This window comes from Pogona vitticeps, chromosome 6 (genome assembly GCF_051106095.1).
Source record: "Pogona vitticeps strain Pit_001003342236 chromosome 6, PviZW2.1, whole genome shotgun sequence".
Taxonomy (NCBI): domain Eukaryota; kingdom Metazoa; phylum Chordata; class Lepidosauria; order Squamata; family Agamidae; genus Pogona; species Pogona vitticeps.
In genome coordinates, this window is record NC_135788.1 from 3,793,350 (window position 1) to 3,813,759 (window position 20,410).

Consider the following 20,410-nt stretch of genomic DNA (forward strand, 5'->3'; position numbering starts at 1 on the left):
GTGTGCCATTGTGCAAGTTACTTGAGAGAAGAGAAGAACCTGTTTCAGCAGAAGGAGATCTTACCCAGCAAAGACTACTCGACCCGCCCCCCCCCCAAGCACCCTTTTCTTTGTGTTTCCACAGCCTTCAAACATTCTGATGGTTTACGATGACCGGGATGACATTAAGATCTGCGACTTTGGCTTCGCTCAGAAGATAAACCCCGCTGAGCCTCAGTACAGTAAATATGGAAGTCCGGAGTTCGTCTCGCCCGAAATTCTCTCCCAGTCACCAGTCTCAACAGCTTCGGATATCTGGTAAAACACTTCTTCCTGGCCTTTGTTTTCATAATATAGAATGTACAGTATTTCAATCTCCAAGTCAACTGAAGATCAGGCGGGAAGTGTTTGAAGGGCTTCCCGTGTGTTACCGAGTTTCATCTTTTATAGTCATGTCTGAATCTGGATCTGGTGCACATGCGATCTTTACCAAAACACTGTGTGAATCATTGGAAGTCCTCCTTCCCTCAGTCTACGCTTCATGGATCCATGGATTTTGCACCCCCCGCAAGCCATCTCCAGTACCAGGCGTAGATCATAGATTGTAGATTGTAAAACTCCAGATCTGGAAGGGACCCTCTGGATCATCGAGTCCGGCCCTGATCAAGGAGACCGAATGGGGGAATCGAACTCCCAACCAACCAGAAACCTAAACCACTGGACTTTCCCTGAGGCAGGACAGGTCACTGAGCTAATAGTAGGAAGGAAACAAGGTGGAAGAAGAGAGAGGGGGAAACCTGATGCGTCCTCATCTGCAGCCCACTTTCTTTCTGCTTTGTGCACCAACCGCAGCAGATGGAGACTCAGTAAATCATTCAAGATCCGGTTTGCTATTTTGTGTGCCCGGATTTCACTTGCTTAACTATGCTCCGATAAGGATCGGATACGGAGCGTGCATGCCTGTGGGCCCGTAGAGGCCCATGGGTATGGGCGGCTGTTGAATAATCAGCAAGTTACAAATGAATGGGAAAACCATAGCTTTGATCCATCCATAAATATAGCGAACTCACCAATGCCTGTTTCATGGATGTTAAAATATTTTTCTGATATATATGTGTCTTTTCCTTTCTTTTACAGGCCTGTCGGAGTTATTAGCTACTTAAGGTAAGCAAATTTGACCTGAACTGCCTTTTCACGTTGTGACGTTAGGGTTTCAATCACTGGGGGGGGGACCCCAGTGGCTACTTAAATCCATTCTCTTGAATTCCTTTAACAACTTTTCGGGATTTGATTTAATATATTTAACCAAACAATTTGTTAATGTTTTTTTAATCATTATATATTGTACTCTTTCTTAAATTATGTATAATTAATTTTCATTTTTAAAAAAAATTGTTACTGCTTGATAAACTCTTTGTGCGCTACTTCTGGTTTTTAATATTTTGACTTATACTGTATTTGTAATTTCTCATTTACTTGTTATTAAAACAGAGGGCCATAGGTAAGCTTTGTTGGGTATTACCCTAATCAATTCAGTGATTGCTAGCAAGCTCAGTTGTGATCGATCGCCTTAGTTGATCAGTTATTCCCTCACCTGGCTTGCGCAGACCGGGAAGCTCTTGCGTCCTTTCTGTTGCTTGGTTTTCGGATTCAATGGCCAGTGCGTGACAGATTGTGTCCTTTTGAAACAATTAGCCTGACATGCAAGTCTCCGTTTGCTGGGGAAAATGACAGAGCAACACTCCTGAATATCCAGAACGGCCGGATTTCCTGGGATATTCCTGATTTTGTTCATTTGAGCAAAGAGGCAAAAGATTTTATCAGAAAGCTACTGCAACCCTCCCCACAGTGAGTACACTTCTTGTCATTTCCCAGTAATACAATCCGAAGAACGGGGCACAGAAAGATTGAAATCTCCCATTTCTCTCACACTTACAATTGTATGTTCTGGTCTTCATCTGTTATGATGGGGACTCCATCACCCTGCGACCTAAGGGTTGCAAAATTGGGCAGCATCCAGACTGGGGGCTCCTAGCTGTACCAGCATTCTTCCCTGCTCGGTTTTGTTTTAATCTCGAGGGATATTTTTGTGCAAAAAATAATGATGAAAATAGCAGTGGGAAAACAGATGGGTTGCACACTGAAGGCAACCATTACAGTGGTGCCCCGCTTGACGATTACCCCGTTAGACGATGAAATTGCTTGACAATGAGGTTTTTTGCGATTGCTATAGCAATCGCAAAACGGTGATTCCAATGGGGTTTTTTCATTTTACAACGATCAGTTCCCTGCTTCAGGAACCGATTTTTCGCTTCACGACGATTAAAAACAGCTGATCGTCAGGGTTTCAAAATGGCTCCCTGTTATTTTCCGGACCTATTTCCGGAAGACAGCAATGCAAAATGGCTTTCTCTGTGGAGGATCTTCGCTGGATGAGCAGGTATTTCCCCCATTGGAACACATTGACTGGGTTTCAATGCATTTCAATGGGATTTTTTTTTTTGCTTGACGACGATTTTGCTGTACAGCAATTTTCCTGGAACGCATTATCATCATCAAGCGAGGCACCACTGTATTTAGATAAGCCATTTCCAACCTTGGCTCACACAATGTTCTTAGATTACAACTCCCTGAAATATTGTGTAGCACAGCTGGTGGGAAAGGCTTCTTGGAGTTTTAGTCCAAGAACATCTGGAGACCCAAGGTCGGGAACCATTGCTCTGGACAAAAGGTACCCAGATGTTGTTGGAACATACTGTATTTTTCCATGTATAAAATGGTACTTTTACCTAAAATCTTTAGACTAAAAATTGAGGGTCATCTTAAGGGATCAAAAGTGCTGCAGGATCCCTTTCCACTTCCTAAGCCTCATGGGGCTTAGGAAGTGGAGGGGGAAAGCAGCCACGAAAGGGCTGCAGGATCAAAGGGCTGCGATCTTGCAGCCCTTTCATCACTGCTTTCCCCCTCCACTTCCGCAGCCCTTTGCTCCTGCTTTTGCGGGGCTTAGGAAGTGGAGGAGGAAAGCTGTGATCAAATTTTCTTATTTGGGGTTGGAAAAGTGGGGGTCGTTTTATACATCGGGTCATCTTATACACGGAAAAATACGGTAAGTCCCTAAATCCAAACCATGGTCCATATTGGCTGGGCCCTCATTCCGCTGATCTTGACTCCTCCTAAAATTAAGACAAGGCAACTGTACAATAAAAAGCTTTTTTGGATCCATTGTGCAAAATATTTATGCCTCAACATCTGGGTTGCACATGGTACTGCCATAATAGCACTGGGATTTTCCAAACGTGGTGAGCATTAGGAGACAAACATTGCACATAGTAAGGAAGATCAAAGTGGATGATGGGAAGAAGTGTGGGTGAAATTATTATAAATATGTGGGGGAGGTGAGGAATACAGCCACACACTACACAATTTTAGTTTTGTGGAACCCTCAGAAACTCATCTGTACAAGCTAAGAATTTGTTCTACAAACTCACCTTAAGCTATTCATGATATTTAAAATTGTTGTTGTCAAATGTAGTTTGATCATGAAGTACACAATGAATATATACATATATATACTTTTCTGTTGCCAGGGCAAGACCTAGTGCCATGGAGTGCCTCTCCCACACCTGGTTTGTGGTATGTTTTGATTGTTTTTTGGGACAAGAAGAGAGAGAGAGAGAGAGAGAGAGAGAGAGTCCCTTTTTATTTCTTTCTCAATCTCCTCCAGCACCATATTTCAAACGAATCATTTCCGCCCCCCACTCTCATTCCCTTCTAGTTGCACTCGGAGGCACGTGGGAATGAAAACCACAGAGAGGGGTTGGGTGGGTTAGGCAACACCTTCATAGAAAATTAGGATAGTCTTAAGCCTGAGGCCAAGAGTTTTGAGTTGGGGGAATGTCTTCCGATTGTTTTCCTATTTGTGTCTTCCCAAGAAGACATGAATAGAGGCTTCGCCGTCTGGCATTCAAAGAAGCCCTTGATAAAATACATTTAAGGATAAGTCTGAGAGGAACAAGATATGTGGGGAGGGGGGAGGTTGGAGGTCGCCCCCATCAAAAGACCTCATTAGCTGGGCATGTGCATTTTTTCATGCCTCTAGCATTGATGGCACATGAATAATGATTGGTTGGTTGGTTGGTTGGTTGGTTGGTTGGTTGGTTGGTTGGTTGGTTGGTTGGTTGGTTGGTTGGTTGGTTGGTTGGTTGGTTGGTTGGTTGGTTGGTTGGTTGGTTTGATTTGATTTGATTTGATTTGATTTGATTTGATTTGATTTATATACCAAACATCTAGAATATGACTACTCTGGGCAGTTCATTTTTTTCCTAAAACAGTATGAGGAGACATTTATTTGACTGAGTCCTCGTTTTCTCCTCTCCTTCACAGCATAGCCTTCCACCTGAAGAAACTCATTTTATTGATACAAAGCAGCTGAAATTCTTTGTGTCTCGGAGCAAATGGCAGGTCAGTAGTGGCTCCGCTGAGCCATTTTACCCTCTCTGCTTCCCCATCGACCTTTTCAAGTTTTGTATCCAGCTTTTAGAAGTGCGTCTGCAGGAAAAGTGGGTGTCTCCCTGTTAGAATCATGAAATCGTAGAACTATGGAGTTGGAAGGGGCCTCTAAGGCCATGGAGTCCAACTCCCCACTCAAGGCAGGAATGGATCTGACAGAGGGTTGTCCAAATCTTCTCTTGAAGGCCTTCAGTGTTGGAGCACTCCTCACCTCCCGAGGTCATGGGTTCCATTGTTGTGCTGCTCTAACAGTTGGGAATTTTTTCCTGATATTCAGCCTCAATCTGGCTTCCTGTAACTTAAGCCCATAATGACGTGTCCTGCACTCTGGGATGATCTGGAACAGATCTGGTCCCTCCTCTGTAGGACTGCCTTTCAGGTATTTGAAAAGTGCTATCCTATCTCCCCCACTTCCTGAAAAGGTGGCACTGGAAGAGGATGATTAAAACCTGAGCAGCTGTGATGTTCAGCAATGCCTGTTATGTTTTCAATTGTAAACATTTTACATTTGGAAAAAAAAATCTTATGAAAACTGTTGCTGGCCTCTAGACTAAATAGATCAAGACATTTCTTTTCAGATTATGGTGCTTAATCATTTGAAAGTGGTCTTTTCCCGCCTCTCTTGCTTTCACACTCTCTTTGTCTTGTGCTTTCTTTCAACATTTAGCGGTCTCTCATGAGCTACAAGTCGGTGCTGGTCATGAGGCCCATCCCAGACATCTTGGAGAAAACGCATCAAAATACATCGCTCGGCATCTCCCGCCATCTGGTAGAAGAGAGCAGCTCCTCCAGCACCAGCGGGTCATCTTCGGACAACGAGATTTCTATCTCCCCAGGGAGAAGACAGTTTGGCCCTACACCGGCACTGCACTTGTCTGTCCTGGAGGACTCAAATTACCCAGAATATCAGCAATTCCTAGATGAGGCTGGACGTCCTGCAGCCTCACGCCCACCAGTGGGACCCACAAGACAGAAACAGGGAGCTATCGTGGGTGACCAGGCCCTTCAGGGAAGCGAAGAACGAATGGAACCACAGAAAGGTGGAGCAGAAGTGGTTGGCTCAGATTCATTGCAAGAGAAAGCTGGGTTGTTCCCACCAGAACTCGCTGAGCCAGGAAGGTCTCCTGGCTGCGTCCCCAGACACAGCGTCATTAAAAGCACTTTTTACGGCCAGCCCTCTGAGGGTCTTCCAAACGTCCCCTCGTCGCCAGGCAAAGAACACAAGAAACAATTAGAAAGAGCAAAGAGGAGCTACCGGAAGGCAGGCTACTCAAAGTCAGCTTTAAGCGGTCTCCGTGAACCCCTTCTAGAACAATTTGGAGAAGAAGGAGGCGCCTCCGATGATGAAGAAACTGGGAAGCTCTGGGAAGCGGGTGTCGGTCCTCTGATGATCAAGTCAGCCTCTTTCGATATGGCTCAGAAATCTCCAAGGGTGACTTTCCAGGTTTCCAGCAGAAGCCGTTCTCTGGATGATTACAGGATAAGAGCGACAAGCTTTGCCAAGGAACAGTACATAGAGGAAGAGGAGGGGGACCTGATCCCTCAGGGCAGTCCGATGGAAGTAGAAGGTCAGAGTCCTCTTCCAGAGGCTGCCAGAGAAGAACTTTCCAGAAAGACTTCTGCAAAGGATGACACAGAGAAAGCCCCAATAGCTGGTTCCGAGGAGCAACCAGTGTCGTTTCCACCCTCTGGAGAGAAGCAATGTTCAGTTTTGGCTACACCACAGCAACCGAAGACCTTGATTTCAGCACCGAAAGCCGAGAAGGGGGAAGGATTACGCCGTGAGCCACCATTCTCTGCCGAGATGGAGATGCCGGTTGTGGGAGGCAAAAGCCTGATTCTAACAAGTCCGCAGTCAGAGGTTCATCCAAAACTGTTAGCCCAAAAACGTGAAATTGAGGAAGGGCAGCTGCCTCAGATGAAACCAACTTCCACCCAGAGCAAAGAAGGGCCGTCAGCTGTCCGGAGTGAAAGCCCTTCTTCCGCCAAGCCAGACACTGCTCAGGGAACGTGTCAAAGTGGTGACCAGGGGCCTGGGATTCCTTCTGCTCCGGGTGAGATCCAGCAAGTTGTCAGGGCGAAGGTCAAGAAGAGCCCAGCGCCCCTACAGATTGTGCCGACAGAGGAAAGCCAGGTACGATTACACCAGGAGCCCTCAGTTGACACGGAAACGGCCTGTGTTGCCTTCAGGAGCAAAGACTCAACCATCCCTTTCTCACAAGGAGACACGCTGCCTGTGTTAGTCCCTGGAGATAAAAAGTACCAGACTTTCCCTCAGAAACCTTCAACATCCAGCTTACAAAAATCAATGGAGTTAGAAGGGAAAGGGCCAGTCCTTTCCCAGGTCAAATCTGTCCCGATTTCAGTGTCAGAGGGCAAAAGCCAACGGCCCTTACACCCAGCCCCTGGCGTGCCCGATGAAAAAGGGGAAGGTCCTGTTTCTACAGAGATCGACCCTTTGAGTGTGCCTTGGGAAGGAAGCCGGATGCCTTTGGGTTCCACTGGCGTGGTTTCCAGTGACCTGAAGAAGCCCAAATCAGTTATCCAACCGCAATTCGGACTTGAGAAAGCTTTGACGCAGAGTGAATTGCCATCTGCGGTTCCAAAGGGCAAACCTCTTCAGGTTTTAATGCCTTCGCCCGTCAAAACCACCCCAACGTCTCCTTCAGGAGCTGAAAGTCTTCATTCTAGGCCCCCTGCTCCCAGTGAGGGCAGAGTGGCAACCGGGAAGGGCCCGAGAACATTGGCACCAGGCTTTGCCCAAGAAAAATATGATCCGTTTTCAACCCCGAGGGAAGAAATGGCAGCTACTCTAAAGAAAACGATTGTTCCCGTTGATGAATCAAGAAGAAAGGAACTGGCGCATTTGAGACCTTCTTTGTACAGTGACCCAGAGGCTGAAGCTCTGGAGAATTTAGTTGAGGAGATGGTTTGCTTGTCAAGAGAGATGACGGATCTGGCGCAGGCGGTTTCCGATCAAGAAGGGTCTGCGGGACATGTGTCTCCATCACGGGAGATGTTCTACCAAGGCTCACCTGGGCCAACGGGGAGACCAACGACTAGATACCTAGTGCGCAGAGGGAAAAGGGAAGGAGGTATTGGCTTAGCTGATCCCTCAGAAGCAGATATTATTTACCCCGGAGAAGAAGATATTTTTATGAGTAAGAAAGCCAGGATGTCTCGTCCTTATGGAGGGAGATTTCCAGATTACCTAGGTGAAGAGACATCCATGACATGTCAGTTAGCGAGCTCCGATTTTTGGGACAGGTTCTACTATTCTGGCAGCCAAGGAAGCGACCGGATGTACAACCGGATGTACGAAATCGCTTTAGTGCAGATCCAGGACCTCTCGGAGGACATGCCCCGTCCTGACAGCAAAACGGCCAAATTTGACATCTCGGAGGTAGAGCCGGCCTTCCTTAACCTGTACGAACTCTACGACATTGTGTACTCCCCGTTTGAATTCCTCAGCTTCCGAAAAGCCCCCGAGAAGCTGCCCCACAAAAGACGCTTCCCTAAGAGTGAAAGGGCAAAGTTGGCGCCCGGAGCGAAAGCTCACTGGCATCAAGAGAAGAAAATATGTGTCAGGGAGGATCTCTCGCCTGGGGAGGCGATTCTGAAGGAAGCCTCCGAAGAGGTCGAGACAGTCGGAGCTCTGCCTCCTGTGGCCCCTCGGTTGGAGGTAGAGTCAACCCAGGACAAAACACCTTGGCCCATAGGGAAAAGGTCCGATTCAGAAGGTGATCTACCAGCCGGGTCGCGGCAAATTTACGGTGTTCCGGAAGATTCCACTGGGAAGCGGAGAAGCTCTCTCCAAAGCCGGCTCGGCCTCTTCAAACCGTTTGTCAGGTCCCAGTCCATGGAGCTGGCAGAACAAAGTCTCAAGAAGAAGATGAAAGAGTCGGTCGCCCACTTTTCGAGGATGTTGACCAGGAAGACCTCCTCCGATGAGGAAAGCAGGGAAGGTATTGCCTTAATTCCATGATATGCTCGGGCTGAGGGGGGTGGGTGGCACGTTTGCTCGTTGGCCGGGGCAAAAGACTCTGGAACGCAAGCCAAGATCAATTGTGAGTGCCTTAAGCCAGTGGTTCCCCAACGTTGGGCCTCCAGATGTTCTCGAACTTCAACTCCCAGAAATCCTGGCCAGCAGAGGTGACGGTGAAGACTCCTGGGAGTTGTAGTCCAAGAACATCTGGAGGCCCAAGGTTGGGGGGTCCACTGCCTTAAGCATGTCAGGGAAAGCACAAAGAGCTTTTGAGCCATGACATTGTTTATTCTCCCTGCGTTGTAACCGAAAGGACTCGCAAGTCTTCAGGAGATCAAGGAAACGGAATCTATCCGGTGGTTCTCTTTATTCTTCTGGGCGCAAAGATAGGGGAAGACCTGGGGAGGATCTGAGCCTGTGCGATTTACAGAAGTTTATTTAGGAAATTAATCCCTCCCTTGCCCGGGCAATAGGAGAAAACAACCCACCATGCTTGGTGGCTGCTTCCCACAGTCCGAGAACATTGTTCTGGAGCAGAGAGAAGAGTCTTGCCCACAGACCCCCATGATACACAGACATCAAGTTAAACCACCTATCGTTGTCTCGGATCATCTATTCTACACCCGTTCCAAGTAGGATTCCTCTACAGCCACTTCTTTCCTTTTCCACAGACTCTGAAGAGCGGAAGGCTGAGCTCCCGGAGAGAACCTCCTCGACAGGAAGCTTAAAGAAGAAAGCTGGTTTCCCTTCATTTACTCTTCCGAGCCTCAAAATAAAGGAGAAAGGTACATTTTTTTAAAAAAACGACATCAAACATTAGAAAGCAAAGCCTGAAAATGGTAGAAATCCCATGCCTTTTAAAGAAGCCGCGTATGGATTTAGTTCGCTTAGAAAGATAGAAAAGAAAAGACAGGTTTGGGGGTAGCAGATAGAAACAAGCATTGAAACCTCCTGGCTTATTTGGTTCTACGTTCTGAAAAGCATTCCTTCCCGACCATCTTGTTTTTCAGCACCGTCTTTTGTAGATGACCTTACGGACCAGACCATCGCCCTTGGGCAGTCTCTGACCCTCTCCTGCCGGACCTCTGCCCACGCCTCACCTCATATCGAGTGGTTCAAAGGTGACCTAAATTCCATCTCAGACCACCTGCCTTATTCTGTGCAAGGATGCTGGCAGGACTTGGATACTGACTCCCAAGTCCCAAGTCTTTGATCCTGAGTCCCGAGTCCCAAGTCCCTATTCAAAACAAGCTTTTCTCCCCACCCCAAAAAGGAGGGGTGGGTGAATCACTGAAAAAAACCACACCGGAGTGGAGTCAAGTCACTGATGCGACTGGACAGCAGGTCCCCCAACTTGAGTGCCCCTCCCTGATGGAGTGGCATTGGGCAGAATGAGTGACGAGACATTTCCGTTACTGCCCGCGTATCTGTTTCTTCCCTTCCTACCCCCTGTGCATGAGTCCTCCCGAAGATGAGGAAGTGGGAGGGCAGCCAGGGAACAGAGAGTCTGGATCCGAAGGGACAGCGATACCCAACATTCACCAACTCTGAAGGTTGCCCACAAAGGCATTCCTGGTGTGGTGGCCTACAAGTTCCATCACCCCCACCTAGTTCCCCAACATTAAAGAGAGAGAGAGAGAGAGAGAGGACAGGATTCCTGCTTCTGCTCTCCTAGATCCCTCATCTAGCCAGAGGAGTGGCATTCTAGTCCTCCTGCTTCCTCTGGATTCGAGGGCTGACCCCCCAACTCTCTCTCCCAATTTGGCCAGCAAACTCAACCATTCTTTGAGGCGAGGGTCCTGGCCGTTGACTGACCAACGACTTTTCATTTCTGCCAGATGGAGCTGCTATCCGTAGCACGGACAGGGTACTCATCTCATCGACGCTCAAGCGCTACCAGCTCTTAACGATCTTAGCCGCGACCAGAGAGGATTTCGGCACTTACACCTGTGTGGCCACCAACTCCCAAGGCACCGCTTGCACCTCCTGTGTGATCAGGAGAGCAGGTAAAAAGAGGGAGCGGTTTCCTCTTGAGTTGGGCACAGTGGTGTTTTGGGGCTGCAGCTTCCAGAATTCCTCAGGCGAGGGGGGGGGAAACACACACCTCCAATTTCCTCATGGATCCTTTGAGACGGGCACATAAGATCCATGAACTCCACCTCGGGAGGCAGATGCCAGCTTAGCTTGCCTGCGAACCTCCCGCCTTTCTTTCTCAGCCTTCCCTCTCCTGGGAGTGCAACCTCATCTGACACCTCTGGACTTAAACTAAGCTAGCACTGATGTTTGGAGGACCAAAAAGTTGGTCTGGAAAACAGACCAACAACGGCATCCTCTTGCAATCTCAGCAGCCGTGGTGAGAAATAAGGTGTTCTCTTAACCCCTTATGTCTGTTGTTGTTGTTTAGTTGTTAAGTCGTGTCTGACTCTTCGTAACCCCATGGACCAGAGCACGCCAGGCCCTCCCGTCTTCCACTATCTCCCAGAGTTGGGTCAAATTCATGTTGGTAGCTTCGATGACAATGTCCATCCATCTTGTCCTATGTCATCCCCTTCTCCTCCTGCCTTCACACTTTCCCAACATCAGGGTCTTTTCCAGGGAGTCTTCTCTTCTCATGAGATGGCCAAAGTATTGGAGCCTCCGCTTCAGGATCTGTCCTTCCAGTGAGCACTCAGGGTTGATTTCCTTCAGAACGGATAGGTTTGTTCTCCTTGCAGTCCAGGGGACTCTCAAGGGTCTCCTCCAGTCTCCTTATGTCTGTACTCCAGGCTTAAAGTCTGTTCTTTCCTCCTAGGGAATCTCAGAACGAGTTCTCCAAAGTTGCGCATTTCTCAGCCTCCATTAAACCACAGATGAAGCTCTGCCATTAAACTAGAACTAAATATTTTATTTTGTTGTATTAAATTAGCACCAGTGTAAGAGGATTTTCCAAGGCAGAGCGTCAACGTCCCACTGGCCCAGCAGTGTAACTAAATGCTCTTCCACAACAGCTGCTTCATTTTTTCGTTTTTCACATCAACATACCCAAGCTAGAGACATGAATGATGCCCCCTTCAATGCGCAGGGGAGAGAATGGAATTATGTTCCCAGTCGCCGAGTCCATTTTTCATCTTCTCTTCTGTGACAGAGGCACCTTCCAATCCGCCAGCTCCTGATATTGTTGAGATCCTGGAGGATGGTGTACAGCTGGCGTGGAAGCCCGTGGAACTGAAGACACCCGGGACCTACACGGTCTTGTGCAGAAAAGATGGTGAGCCAGCGAGCGAGCAAGAGAGAGAGAGAGCATATATTACTCCTACTTTAATTCCATGCCTCAGATTTTCCCATAAAGGCTGTTCCTCTTCTGCTTAATGTCTACAAAGACTTTGCTTTAGCTCCCTCTACCCGTTGTCTCATGAAATAGCCCAATTCAGAACAGGCCCCAAAAGGTAAAATCCTGTACTTCTAGAGATTCTCCCCGGGACAGAAGGGATGTGGCAGAGCCAATGGGGTCTACCATACAAATGTTCCTTCTTTTTTTTCTTTTCCTGGCTTGCTCAGGTCAAATAGAGCTTGTGGCCTGGGAGGAGCGAACCGTGTGCAGCTCCAAACCCTACAAAACCTGTTCGATGTGCCGAAGGGGATAATAAAAAAGAAATGTGTTGGCATAAACACTAGTGCTTAACTTGCACACTTCTAAGAGCTCCTTTATGCTCCTCATTTTGGAATAGGCTGGCCATGTGTAAACAAGGTGGCTCGGGGTCCGATGGAGTTCAGCGTGCCATTTGGTGTGATTCCAGCATCCCAACGGCCTATCAAGCGACCCTCAACGTCTCCTACTGTGCTGAATTTCCAATATCATGAAGTGGCTTAATAAGCAAAAGGCAGGGGAAGTGACAGGGGAAGCCGCCTAGAGTAGTCGTAATTGACCAGATAGGTGGGATATTAAATAAATAAATAAATAAATAAATAAATAAATAAATAAATAAATAAATAAATAAATAAATAAATAAATAAATAAATAAATAAATAAATAAATAAAAAGTGTTTTTTAAAAAAAGGACTTTAATTGATCATCACCGATGCAGAGAAAGTCTTCAATTTGCCGATATGCTAAAAGTAGCTTGCTTATTATACCGCTTCCCAATATCAGATATTCAAAATGGAAGGAGTCTTGACCACCAGAAGGCTTGCTTTTGGTTCCTTCCCAGCGATCACATGTGCTGGAAACGAACCAAACCAGAGCGATCCGACCTACACCGAAAAAGTAGAAGCCTATGACAGGGGCTCGTCATGTCATTGCCAGGAAAAGAAGCAAACCAACCTGTCCCTGCAGTGGACAAACACCAGGCTAAATGCCCATCTGATCGCACCCTAAGTCTGTGAAATGCACTTTTCTGTACAGAGTTTCATTTTCTTGGCATAACTGTATGGTTGTTTCAGCATTTATGCAATTAACCGTGTCACAATCATCCAGAGACTTAAAAAAAAAAACCATTGTCCTTTCCAAAAGTAGGGGAGAGTATTGTGTGAACCTGCTTTCCTAGGAAAAAGAAATGTGAAAGATCATATGAGTTTTGCTGCTCTCTCCTGCAACTAAAATCGTGCACCCACACACATAAATGGAAGGAAATTGTTCTATAAACAGCAGAAATCTCAGCTCTGGCTTCTGAAGAGCACAGTCTAGACATTCATTCTCTTGACCTCGACCTTTATGAGGTTGAAATATTAATCTTTCCCCTCTGCTCTCATTGGCCAAGATGGAGAATGGAAGACCTTGGCCAGCGACATCTCAGACTGCTGCTACACGGTGGAGCATCTCCCACCAGGAATGGTGTACTCTTTCCGGATCGCCTGTGTCAGCAAAGCCGGCGTTGGGCCCTACAGCAACCCGACGGCCAAAGTGAAAATCGGCGAACAAGATCAAGCAGGTATGACCATCATCGAAAGTTTAAAAAATGTTGGTGTCCTGTCCTCTGCCTCTTCACCCTTTCACCCCTTCAGAGCTACTTGCACTTGCTGAACACTCCGTTGTCACCCATCTGGAAGGCAGCCTTAAAGAGAAAAGTATTGTGGCTCTGCATTGTGTCAGCAACACTCTTTTCTTTTTTCTTTTTTTCTGTTTCAACATTCCTTGTTTGCTTCGCCATTTCTTCCCGCTCCCTACCACCCCCAGCATTCCAGTTGGAGGACGAAGAGGGCGGCAAAATGACGGCGGCCGATCAGCCAACGCACCAGACGTACGCCTTCCAGACCGAGATTAAAAGGTACTGAGATCGGTTTGCATGCAGGCCTGTCTGGGGTTCTCCCCTCGCCTCTCTTTAGCCCCCAGCCAGCCTGCGTCTGGTGTATATTTAGGAACTAGCCAGTTAGCATTCTTATAAAGCAAAGAGAATATTATTTTAGCATGAGTTAGTTCATTTCGTTCATATTCCACCTTTCTCCACATGATGAAAAATAATTGAAAAAATCTAGAAAATATCTTTATTTTTCCAAAGGTTTGAGGTGCAGTTTGCAAAACAGACAGACAGACAGACAGACAGACAGACAGACAGACAGACAGACAGACAGACAGACAGACAGACAGACAGACAGACAGACAGAGAGGAAGGAAGGAAGGAAGGAAGGAAGGGAGGGAGGGAGGGAGGGAGGGAGGGAGGAAGGAAGGAAGGAAGGAAGGAAGGAAGGAAGGAAGGAAGGAAGGAAGGAAGGAAGGAAGGAAGGAAGGAAGGAAGGAAGGAAGGAAGGAAGAGATAGATAGATAGATAGACAGACAGACAGACAGACAGACAGACAGACAGACAGACAGACAGACAGACAGAGAGGAAGGAAGGAAGGAAGGAAGGAAGGAAGGAAGGAAGGAAGGAAGGAAGGAAGGAAGGAAGGAAGGAAGGAAGGAAGGAAGGAAGGAAGGAAGGAAGAGATAGATAGATAGATAGACAGACAGACAGACAGACAGACAGACAGACAGACAGACAGACAGACAGACAGACAGATTGAAAATACAATAGAAAATAACACCGTTGGTCTACAAGCCCACTCATTGTGTCAGTGCACCTGCGAAATAATTGGATTTGGCAATGTTTTTTGTCCAGAGGCTTACTTTGCCACTCCTAACAAAATACCTGCCTCACCCTTCCATGCTGTGTATGGGTTTTGTAGTCCTGCTTGCTGCTCTAAGGGTCTCCTTCAGAGCAAAGAAGGCTATGAGTAAAGAAGTAAGTAGTGTCGTCAGCATCTTTCTTCGTCGTTAAGTCCATCAGCATTGGCAACAGCCTTCCTTAAATCAATGGTGTAATATTTACTTCTGGACCAAATTCAGAGGATGAGGTGGTCATGATGCAAGGGAGAGAAAGACCGTCAAGCTGTCCCCGATGCATTCTTTGCTGAGAGCATAGCTTGGCCCCCCTTTTAAGATGATGATGATTGTTCACTTCCTGCCCTCCTTCGAGGGTGTGTGTGTCCCTGGAGAGACGGGTTCCTATCTCAGCAAGGCAGAAAAGTTGGGCCAGAGTTCCCTGGGTGGGAATTACTCTACTCTCATTGACATGTTGTGCCTTTTTTTTTTCCTCCTCTGCCTTGGAACAGGGGGCGCTTCAGCATCATTAAACAGTGCAGAGAAAAGCTCACGGGGAATCCCTTGGCAGCCAAAATCATCCCCTACCGGCCAGAAGACAAGGAAGCGGTTCTCCAGGAGTATCACATCCTTCGGAGGCTCCAGCACACCAACATAGGGCAGCTGCAAGGGGCTTACGTCAGCCCACGCCACCTGGTCCTGATCATGGAGCTTTACGTTGGTCCTGAGCTCCTGAACGCCTTGGCTGGAAGGTAAACCGGTCCCTGATGTTCCACCAAGCATGGACATGTGCATCGGCTAGGAAACCAGTAGACTGATTTAAACAACAACAACAACAACAACAACAACAACAACAACAACAACAGTGCTGACGAAAACCACCTTAGCAAATGTTTTATTGATAGTTTTCATTTTGGGGCGGGGAGGAAGAACTCAGTACACAGAAACCTTGACTCAGATGGAGGTTCCAGTGAAATAATTTGAAAGAAAAGCCTCTTTCCTTTCGCACAGCAATTCGGGGGCCAGGTGAAAATGCCCCTCCTTGGTTGTTTCAGCCAAGAATTTTTATATCTTCCTGGGCTTGGCACATTGCCAATTGAGGTATAACTTTGCGGGAGACGTTACAAAAGTTATTGGTTTGTTTTTTTTCCTGCTCTTCTTTCCTAGGTCCTCCTATTCGGAGGTGGAAGTCCGAGACTATCTCTGGCAGATCCTGAGCGCGGTGGAGTATCTGCACGCTCAGAACATCCTCCACTTGGACCTTAGGTCTGAAAATATGATCATTACCGAGCCAAATCTGCTGAAAATTGTCGACTTTGGCAACGCACAGTTCTACCTGCCGGACCAAACCATTACCCTGGAGGGATGTACGGACTATGTGGAGACGATGGGTGAGCATAATTCATCAGTGATTTGTAACCGTAGCGTCAGCTTGGGCGAGCGAGGTAGGCGGTCTGTTGCACACGGCGAATAAATTCCCTAAGCAGGAGATGGATTTGTCTGTCCTGTAAAGCGGGGGAAGAAAAGGAAGAAAATGTTGTAGCCCTTGAAGGACGATCAGATTTATTTCAATATGAGGGTTGATGGATCAAAAGCCACTTCCTCAGACAAAGCAGGTTCAAAGACATGTACATGTGTTCCCTGTGTTTCAAGCATTTGACCCACAAATGGTCACATTAAAATAAATCTGTGAATCTCCCATATTTTGCCTTTTTCCCCCTTGCATTTTCCAGCAGTGAAAAAAGGGACACACGAACCCATTGGAAAATGGCAACGGGTAGCCCAGTATCTGTCTACATCTGTTGGCTGTATCTAGTATTTAAACCAGGTCACCCTCCTATTGCTTCTGCTGCTTAATTTACAGCCTTTATTCATGGCTGTGTAGCCTTTGTGTTTTGCTACAGACATTGGCCCCTCCCTGAGCCTCAGAGTATTTACTAGATCACAGCATTCAGTATAAAACTCTTCAGTACAGTCACCCTGTTACACAAGTAACACATTGTCAATATTATATCCAATTTAGTAAACATGGCCCAGTCTAAATAATTGATGTGACCACGTCCTATTGGAAAAACAGGGAGGTATGAGTTAGCCTGTACTATTCCTGGAAAAGACCCTGATGTTGGAAAAGTGAGAGGGCAAGAGAAGAGAAGGAGACGACAGAGGATGAGATGGCTGGACAGGGTCACCGAAGCGACCAACGTGAATTTGGACTCAACTCCAGGAGGCAGTGGAAGACAGGAGGGCCTGGCGTGCTCTGGTCTATGGGGTCACAAAGAGTCGGACACGACTTAAGGACTAAAGAACAACCGGTCCATGGGGCTGAGTCCAGGCATTCCAGTTTCCTAGTCTGTGCTTTCAAAGAGGTCACTGTGTCAGCCTGGGCTAGCCTAACAGGGTGGGACTAAGAGAGAGCAGGGCTGTGAGTAAGAGATTTGAATCAGAAAGAGTGGGAGAACTGAAGAGGCCACAACTGTTTGTTCTTGTCCATGGGGTCACGAAGAGTCGGACATGACTTAACGACTAAACAACAACAACAATTCCTTATTCCTTTGGTTGGAGGGAGCATAATCACACGCCTTCGAGTCAATTCTGACTTATGGCAACCCTTTTTCAGGAAGAGAGTGCTCAGAAGTGGTTCCCCTCATCCCTTCTCTAAGGGCAACCTTGGGGCAGTGTAGCTTTTTGCCTAAGGCTACCCAGGCTGGCTCTTCTCCCAAGAGACCCAGTGCGGAATTGAACACCCCCCCCAACCTCAGGCTCCACAGCCCAATACCTTAACCACTGAGCTACGCAACCAGCTCAGTCATGGAAACCTAGCCGTGCTGAACTTTAAGTGGCCAGGCCACGGCTTCCCTTCGATTCCCAGGAGTCCCTTCCAGTCCTCAACTTTCAATCTCCCTTCCAATTTGTTTCGATTCGATTCAGGATCTACAGCCCAATCTGTCGCCCTGCGTTTCCATGATCCCGTTAGTGCCTGCCCTCCCCCCCCCGGATCCCCCTCCCGTGTGGCAAGAGGAAAGTGACAAGAAGAAACAAGTGAGCTTCCAGATCAAGCTTTTGCTGTGCAGTGACCCCCCCCCACCTTGTCCCTTGGCGTCTTGGTGGTCAAGATCAGCCACTCTCAACGGAGGCCCCATGACTCTGGCACGCTGGAAGAGGGCCACCGACTGAAACATATGAGGATTGTCCGTTCATCTGTTTGTGTTGCCTCTTTGCTTGACAGGGAGGCCTGGAACCTGAGAAAAGTTCCTTAAAAGGACCACGGTCAAAAAAGAAAAGAAAAGGAAAAAAGGTTGGGAATGGCTGGTCTAGAGGTCAACCTTCTCAGCTAATGAGCCTGGAGTTTTCACACAGCTCTTCCACCTGTTTTCTCCCTACTAAAGGCGGCTTCAAAACGTGGATCGGCACGGTTCGGTGGATGGGGCCCGTAGGCATTGGGTGGGCACTCCGGATTCCTTCCCCAGCCTCCTCTTCTGAGCAGCCACCCACAGGAAGGCGTGGGGTGCAGAATCCAGAGGGACCACGCAACAACCGTATGTCCGATCGGCCGAACCGTGCCCATTTTGACTTCCTGCCAACCCCCCGCCCCCCACAAAGCACCCATTGAGAGAGAGAAAAAATGCAAGCGGTGTTGATCAGTAGCGCGAGCCCACCTCCCCCAGGACAAATCTTTGCTGTGCTTTTATGAAGTTGTGGCTTCACTTTCCTGGATATTCGCACGCTGCTCCCAAACCGGTTCAGTGGGAAACTTTGCTAACCGTACGCCTGGTGTCTTCTTAGCTTCAGAACTTCTGTCTGACAAAGGCGCCGTCCCTCAGACGGACATCTGGGCCATCGGTGTGACAGCGTTCATCATGTAAGTCTTGTGAAGTTTCCTCTACTTGGGAAAGTGTGGGGGGCCCGTGAGAGATTCTCAGCCCACGCAGCACAAGATGTAGAAAGGAGAAAACATTTAGAGGGAACTGGTAGCAGCGATTGGGACTGTGTAGCATGTAATAATAGTTTCATAGCCTCTGGCAGCTAAGGTGAGCATCAATACCTGTCTCTACCTGCACCCTTTCTCCCCACTGCACTTCAGGTATTCTCCTTGCATATACCTGGCTGGAACAGAGCAGCCAGCTTTGGAGGGGGGGGGGAGCAGGACAGAGCAATGCAGGGGGAGAGAAAAAGTGGAGAAAAGGCCGTTGCATCCAAGAACAGAGGGAGGAATAACCGGGGACAGCAGCGCTAGTAAGATCTGGAGCAAAGGTGGGGAACAGGAAAAAAAGCATGGATTTGAGCAGAGTTGCAGAGGAGGTGGTTTTAATGCAGGGAAAGAGTGATGATGACGACGATGACAATGACAACGATGATGGCGGCGGATCATTCTTTCAACAGGCAAAGAGTTTCCCTATGTAGCAAAGAGCCTTCCCTCTTCCAGTTGTGCTTATCTTATCACTGAGGAGTGGAAATGAAAAAGAAAAAGATGTGTTTCGAATTTCAGGGCCCATGTGTTCTGATATATAACTAGGGCAGCAGATGGGAGGGGAAAATTAGAGGCGCCTTTTCTTGTCGATCATGCGAAACAGGTCTTGCCTGCTGGCTAAACTCCAAGAAATTGGGGGGGGGGGAAATCATCATCATCACCTTAGAGCGTCTGGAAGGGATCCCGTGGATTATGGAATCCAGCCCTTGTCAAGGAGGCCCAGAGGGGGAATCGAACTCCCAACCTCTCGCTCTGCAGCGAGAACCACCTAAACCCCTGAGCGATCCAGAAGCCATACTTCTGCATCCGTCCATGTTTCCGAAAACACCGGCCTCAAATAGTAATATGCAGATTTGCTAGGTGTAAACTATTTGTTTATAGCTGTAAGTTGCATATTGTTGTTGTTATACTTATGTTTCTAAGGATATTAATATTTAGATTTGTAAGTATAAACTATATATTCAAAATTATGTTTGATAAGCTGACACTGCTTATATTCTTTTTAAAACAAAGATAGAGTTTGGAGAGGAAGGGGGGGGTCCCTCCTGTTTCTGATGGATCTCTCGTCAGATTTTGGTACCACCATCCATGGGGTCCTTCTGCAAGGGGGGGTGCCCTTCAAATGGGACTGGGGGCCCCCTGTACTTCAGTAACTCCAGTTCCTCCAGGAGGGGGCGAGCTAAGAAGATGTTGGGGGCCGTCACGGCTTTGGCCGTTCACCTATGGGGAGGTGGCGGTGATCCTTCACGATGCTGTAACTACAGCCAAAGGCTGAGGGTGGGCAGAATGGAGTGCTCTGATGAGGAGGTTGGAAAAAGGATGGGTTGGGAGGCTTTGAAAGCTGACCCAAAGAAGCAGAATTCACTTTTCCCAGTGCTATTAAGAATTACGGAGCAAGCAGCCCCATGGGAGGCTTGTTCTCTGACTGGCAAGAGAGAGAGAGAGAGAGGCAGAGGGCCACCATTTATCATTTCGCCCCATTCTGTTCTCAGGCTGAGTGCCGAATACCCCATCAGCTCAGAGGCTGCCTGTGACTTTGGGAGGCTTGTCAAGCGCGAGAAAATCAAGCTCAACCGATGCTACGCGGGCCTTTCGGGAGGAGCTGTCTCGTTCCTCCAAAGCACCCTTTCCTCTAACCCCTGGTAAGATGATGCTTTGCACAGCCTTGATCCAGTCTTTGCCAGTTTGCTTCTGTTTGGGGGTGGGCCACTGAAACAACTACTGTATCTTCCCGGTCGCCCACCTATTCTGTCTCTAGTAAGCACTCACCAGCCTGTCCAGACTGGCGGCTCTGGGTGTGGGGTGGATCGGACTACAAAGGGTATGTTGAGGTGTGCTCCTATTGTCTGAACAGCAGATGAGCCGTTGAAGCCCAATAAGCTCTCAGTTCAGTGCTTCCCCTGATCGTCTGTGGAGG

General features: G+C 47.8%; 1 protein-coding gene across 1 annotated transcript in view; it reads left to right on the plus strand.

Moving 5' to 3' along the window:
* Nucleotides 1–20,410, plus strand: part of OBSCN (obscurin, cytoskeletal calmodulin and titin-interacting RhoGEF) — a 184,528-nt gene that overhangs the window by 161,192 nt on the left and 2,926 nt on the right. The window contains exons 94-109 of the mRNA XM_078378257.1: nucleotides 125–297; nucleotides 1,117–1,143; nucleotides 1,675–1,827; nucleotides 3,567–3,612; nucleotides 4,363–4,440; nucleotides 5,156–8,453; nucleotides 9,145–9,258; nucleotides 9,484–9,594; nucleotides 10,312–10,479; nucleotides 11,598–11,720; nucleotides 13,210–13,380; nucleotides 13,626–13,716; nucleotides 15,038–15,277; nucleotides 15,693–15,916; nucleotides 18,309–18,384; nucleotides 19,986–20,135. Of these exons, the coding sequence (XP_078234383.1) occupies nucleotides 125–297; nucleotides 1,117–1,143; nucleotides 1,675–1,827; nucleotides 3,567–3,612; nucleotides 4,363–4,440; nucleotides 5,156–8,453; nucleotides 9,145–9,258; nucleotides 9,484–9,594; nucleotides 10,312–10,479; nucleotides 11,598–11,720; nucleotides 13,210–13,380; nucleotides 13,626–13,716; nucleotides 15,038–15,277; nucleotides 15,693–15,916; nucleotides 18,309–18,384; nucleotides 19,986–20,135 (5,243 nt within the window). The remainder of the gene's footprint in view (nucleotides 1–124; nucleotides 298–1,116; nucleotides 1,144–1,674; nucleotides 1,828–3,566; nucleotides 3,613–4,362; nucleotides 4,441–5,155; nucleotides 8,454–9,144; nucleotides 9,259–9,483; nucleotides 9,595–10,311; nucleotides 10,480–11,597; nucleotides 11,721–13,209; nucleotides 13,381–13,625; nucleotides 13,717–15,037; nucleotides 15,278–15,692; nucleotides 15,917–18,308; nucleotides 18,385–19,985; nucleotides 20,136–20,410) is intronic.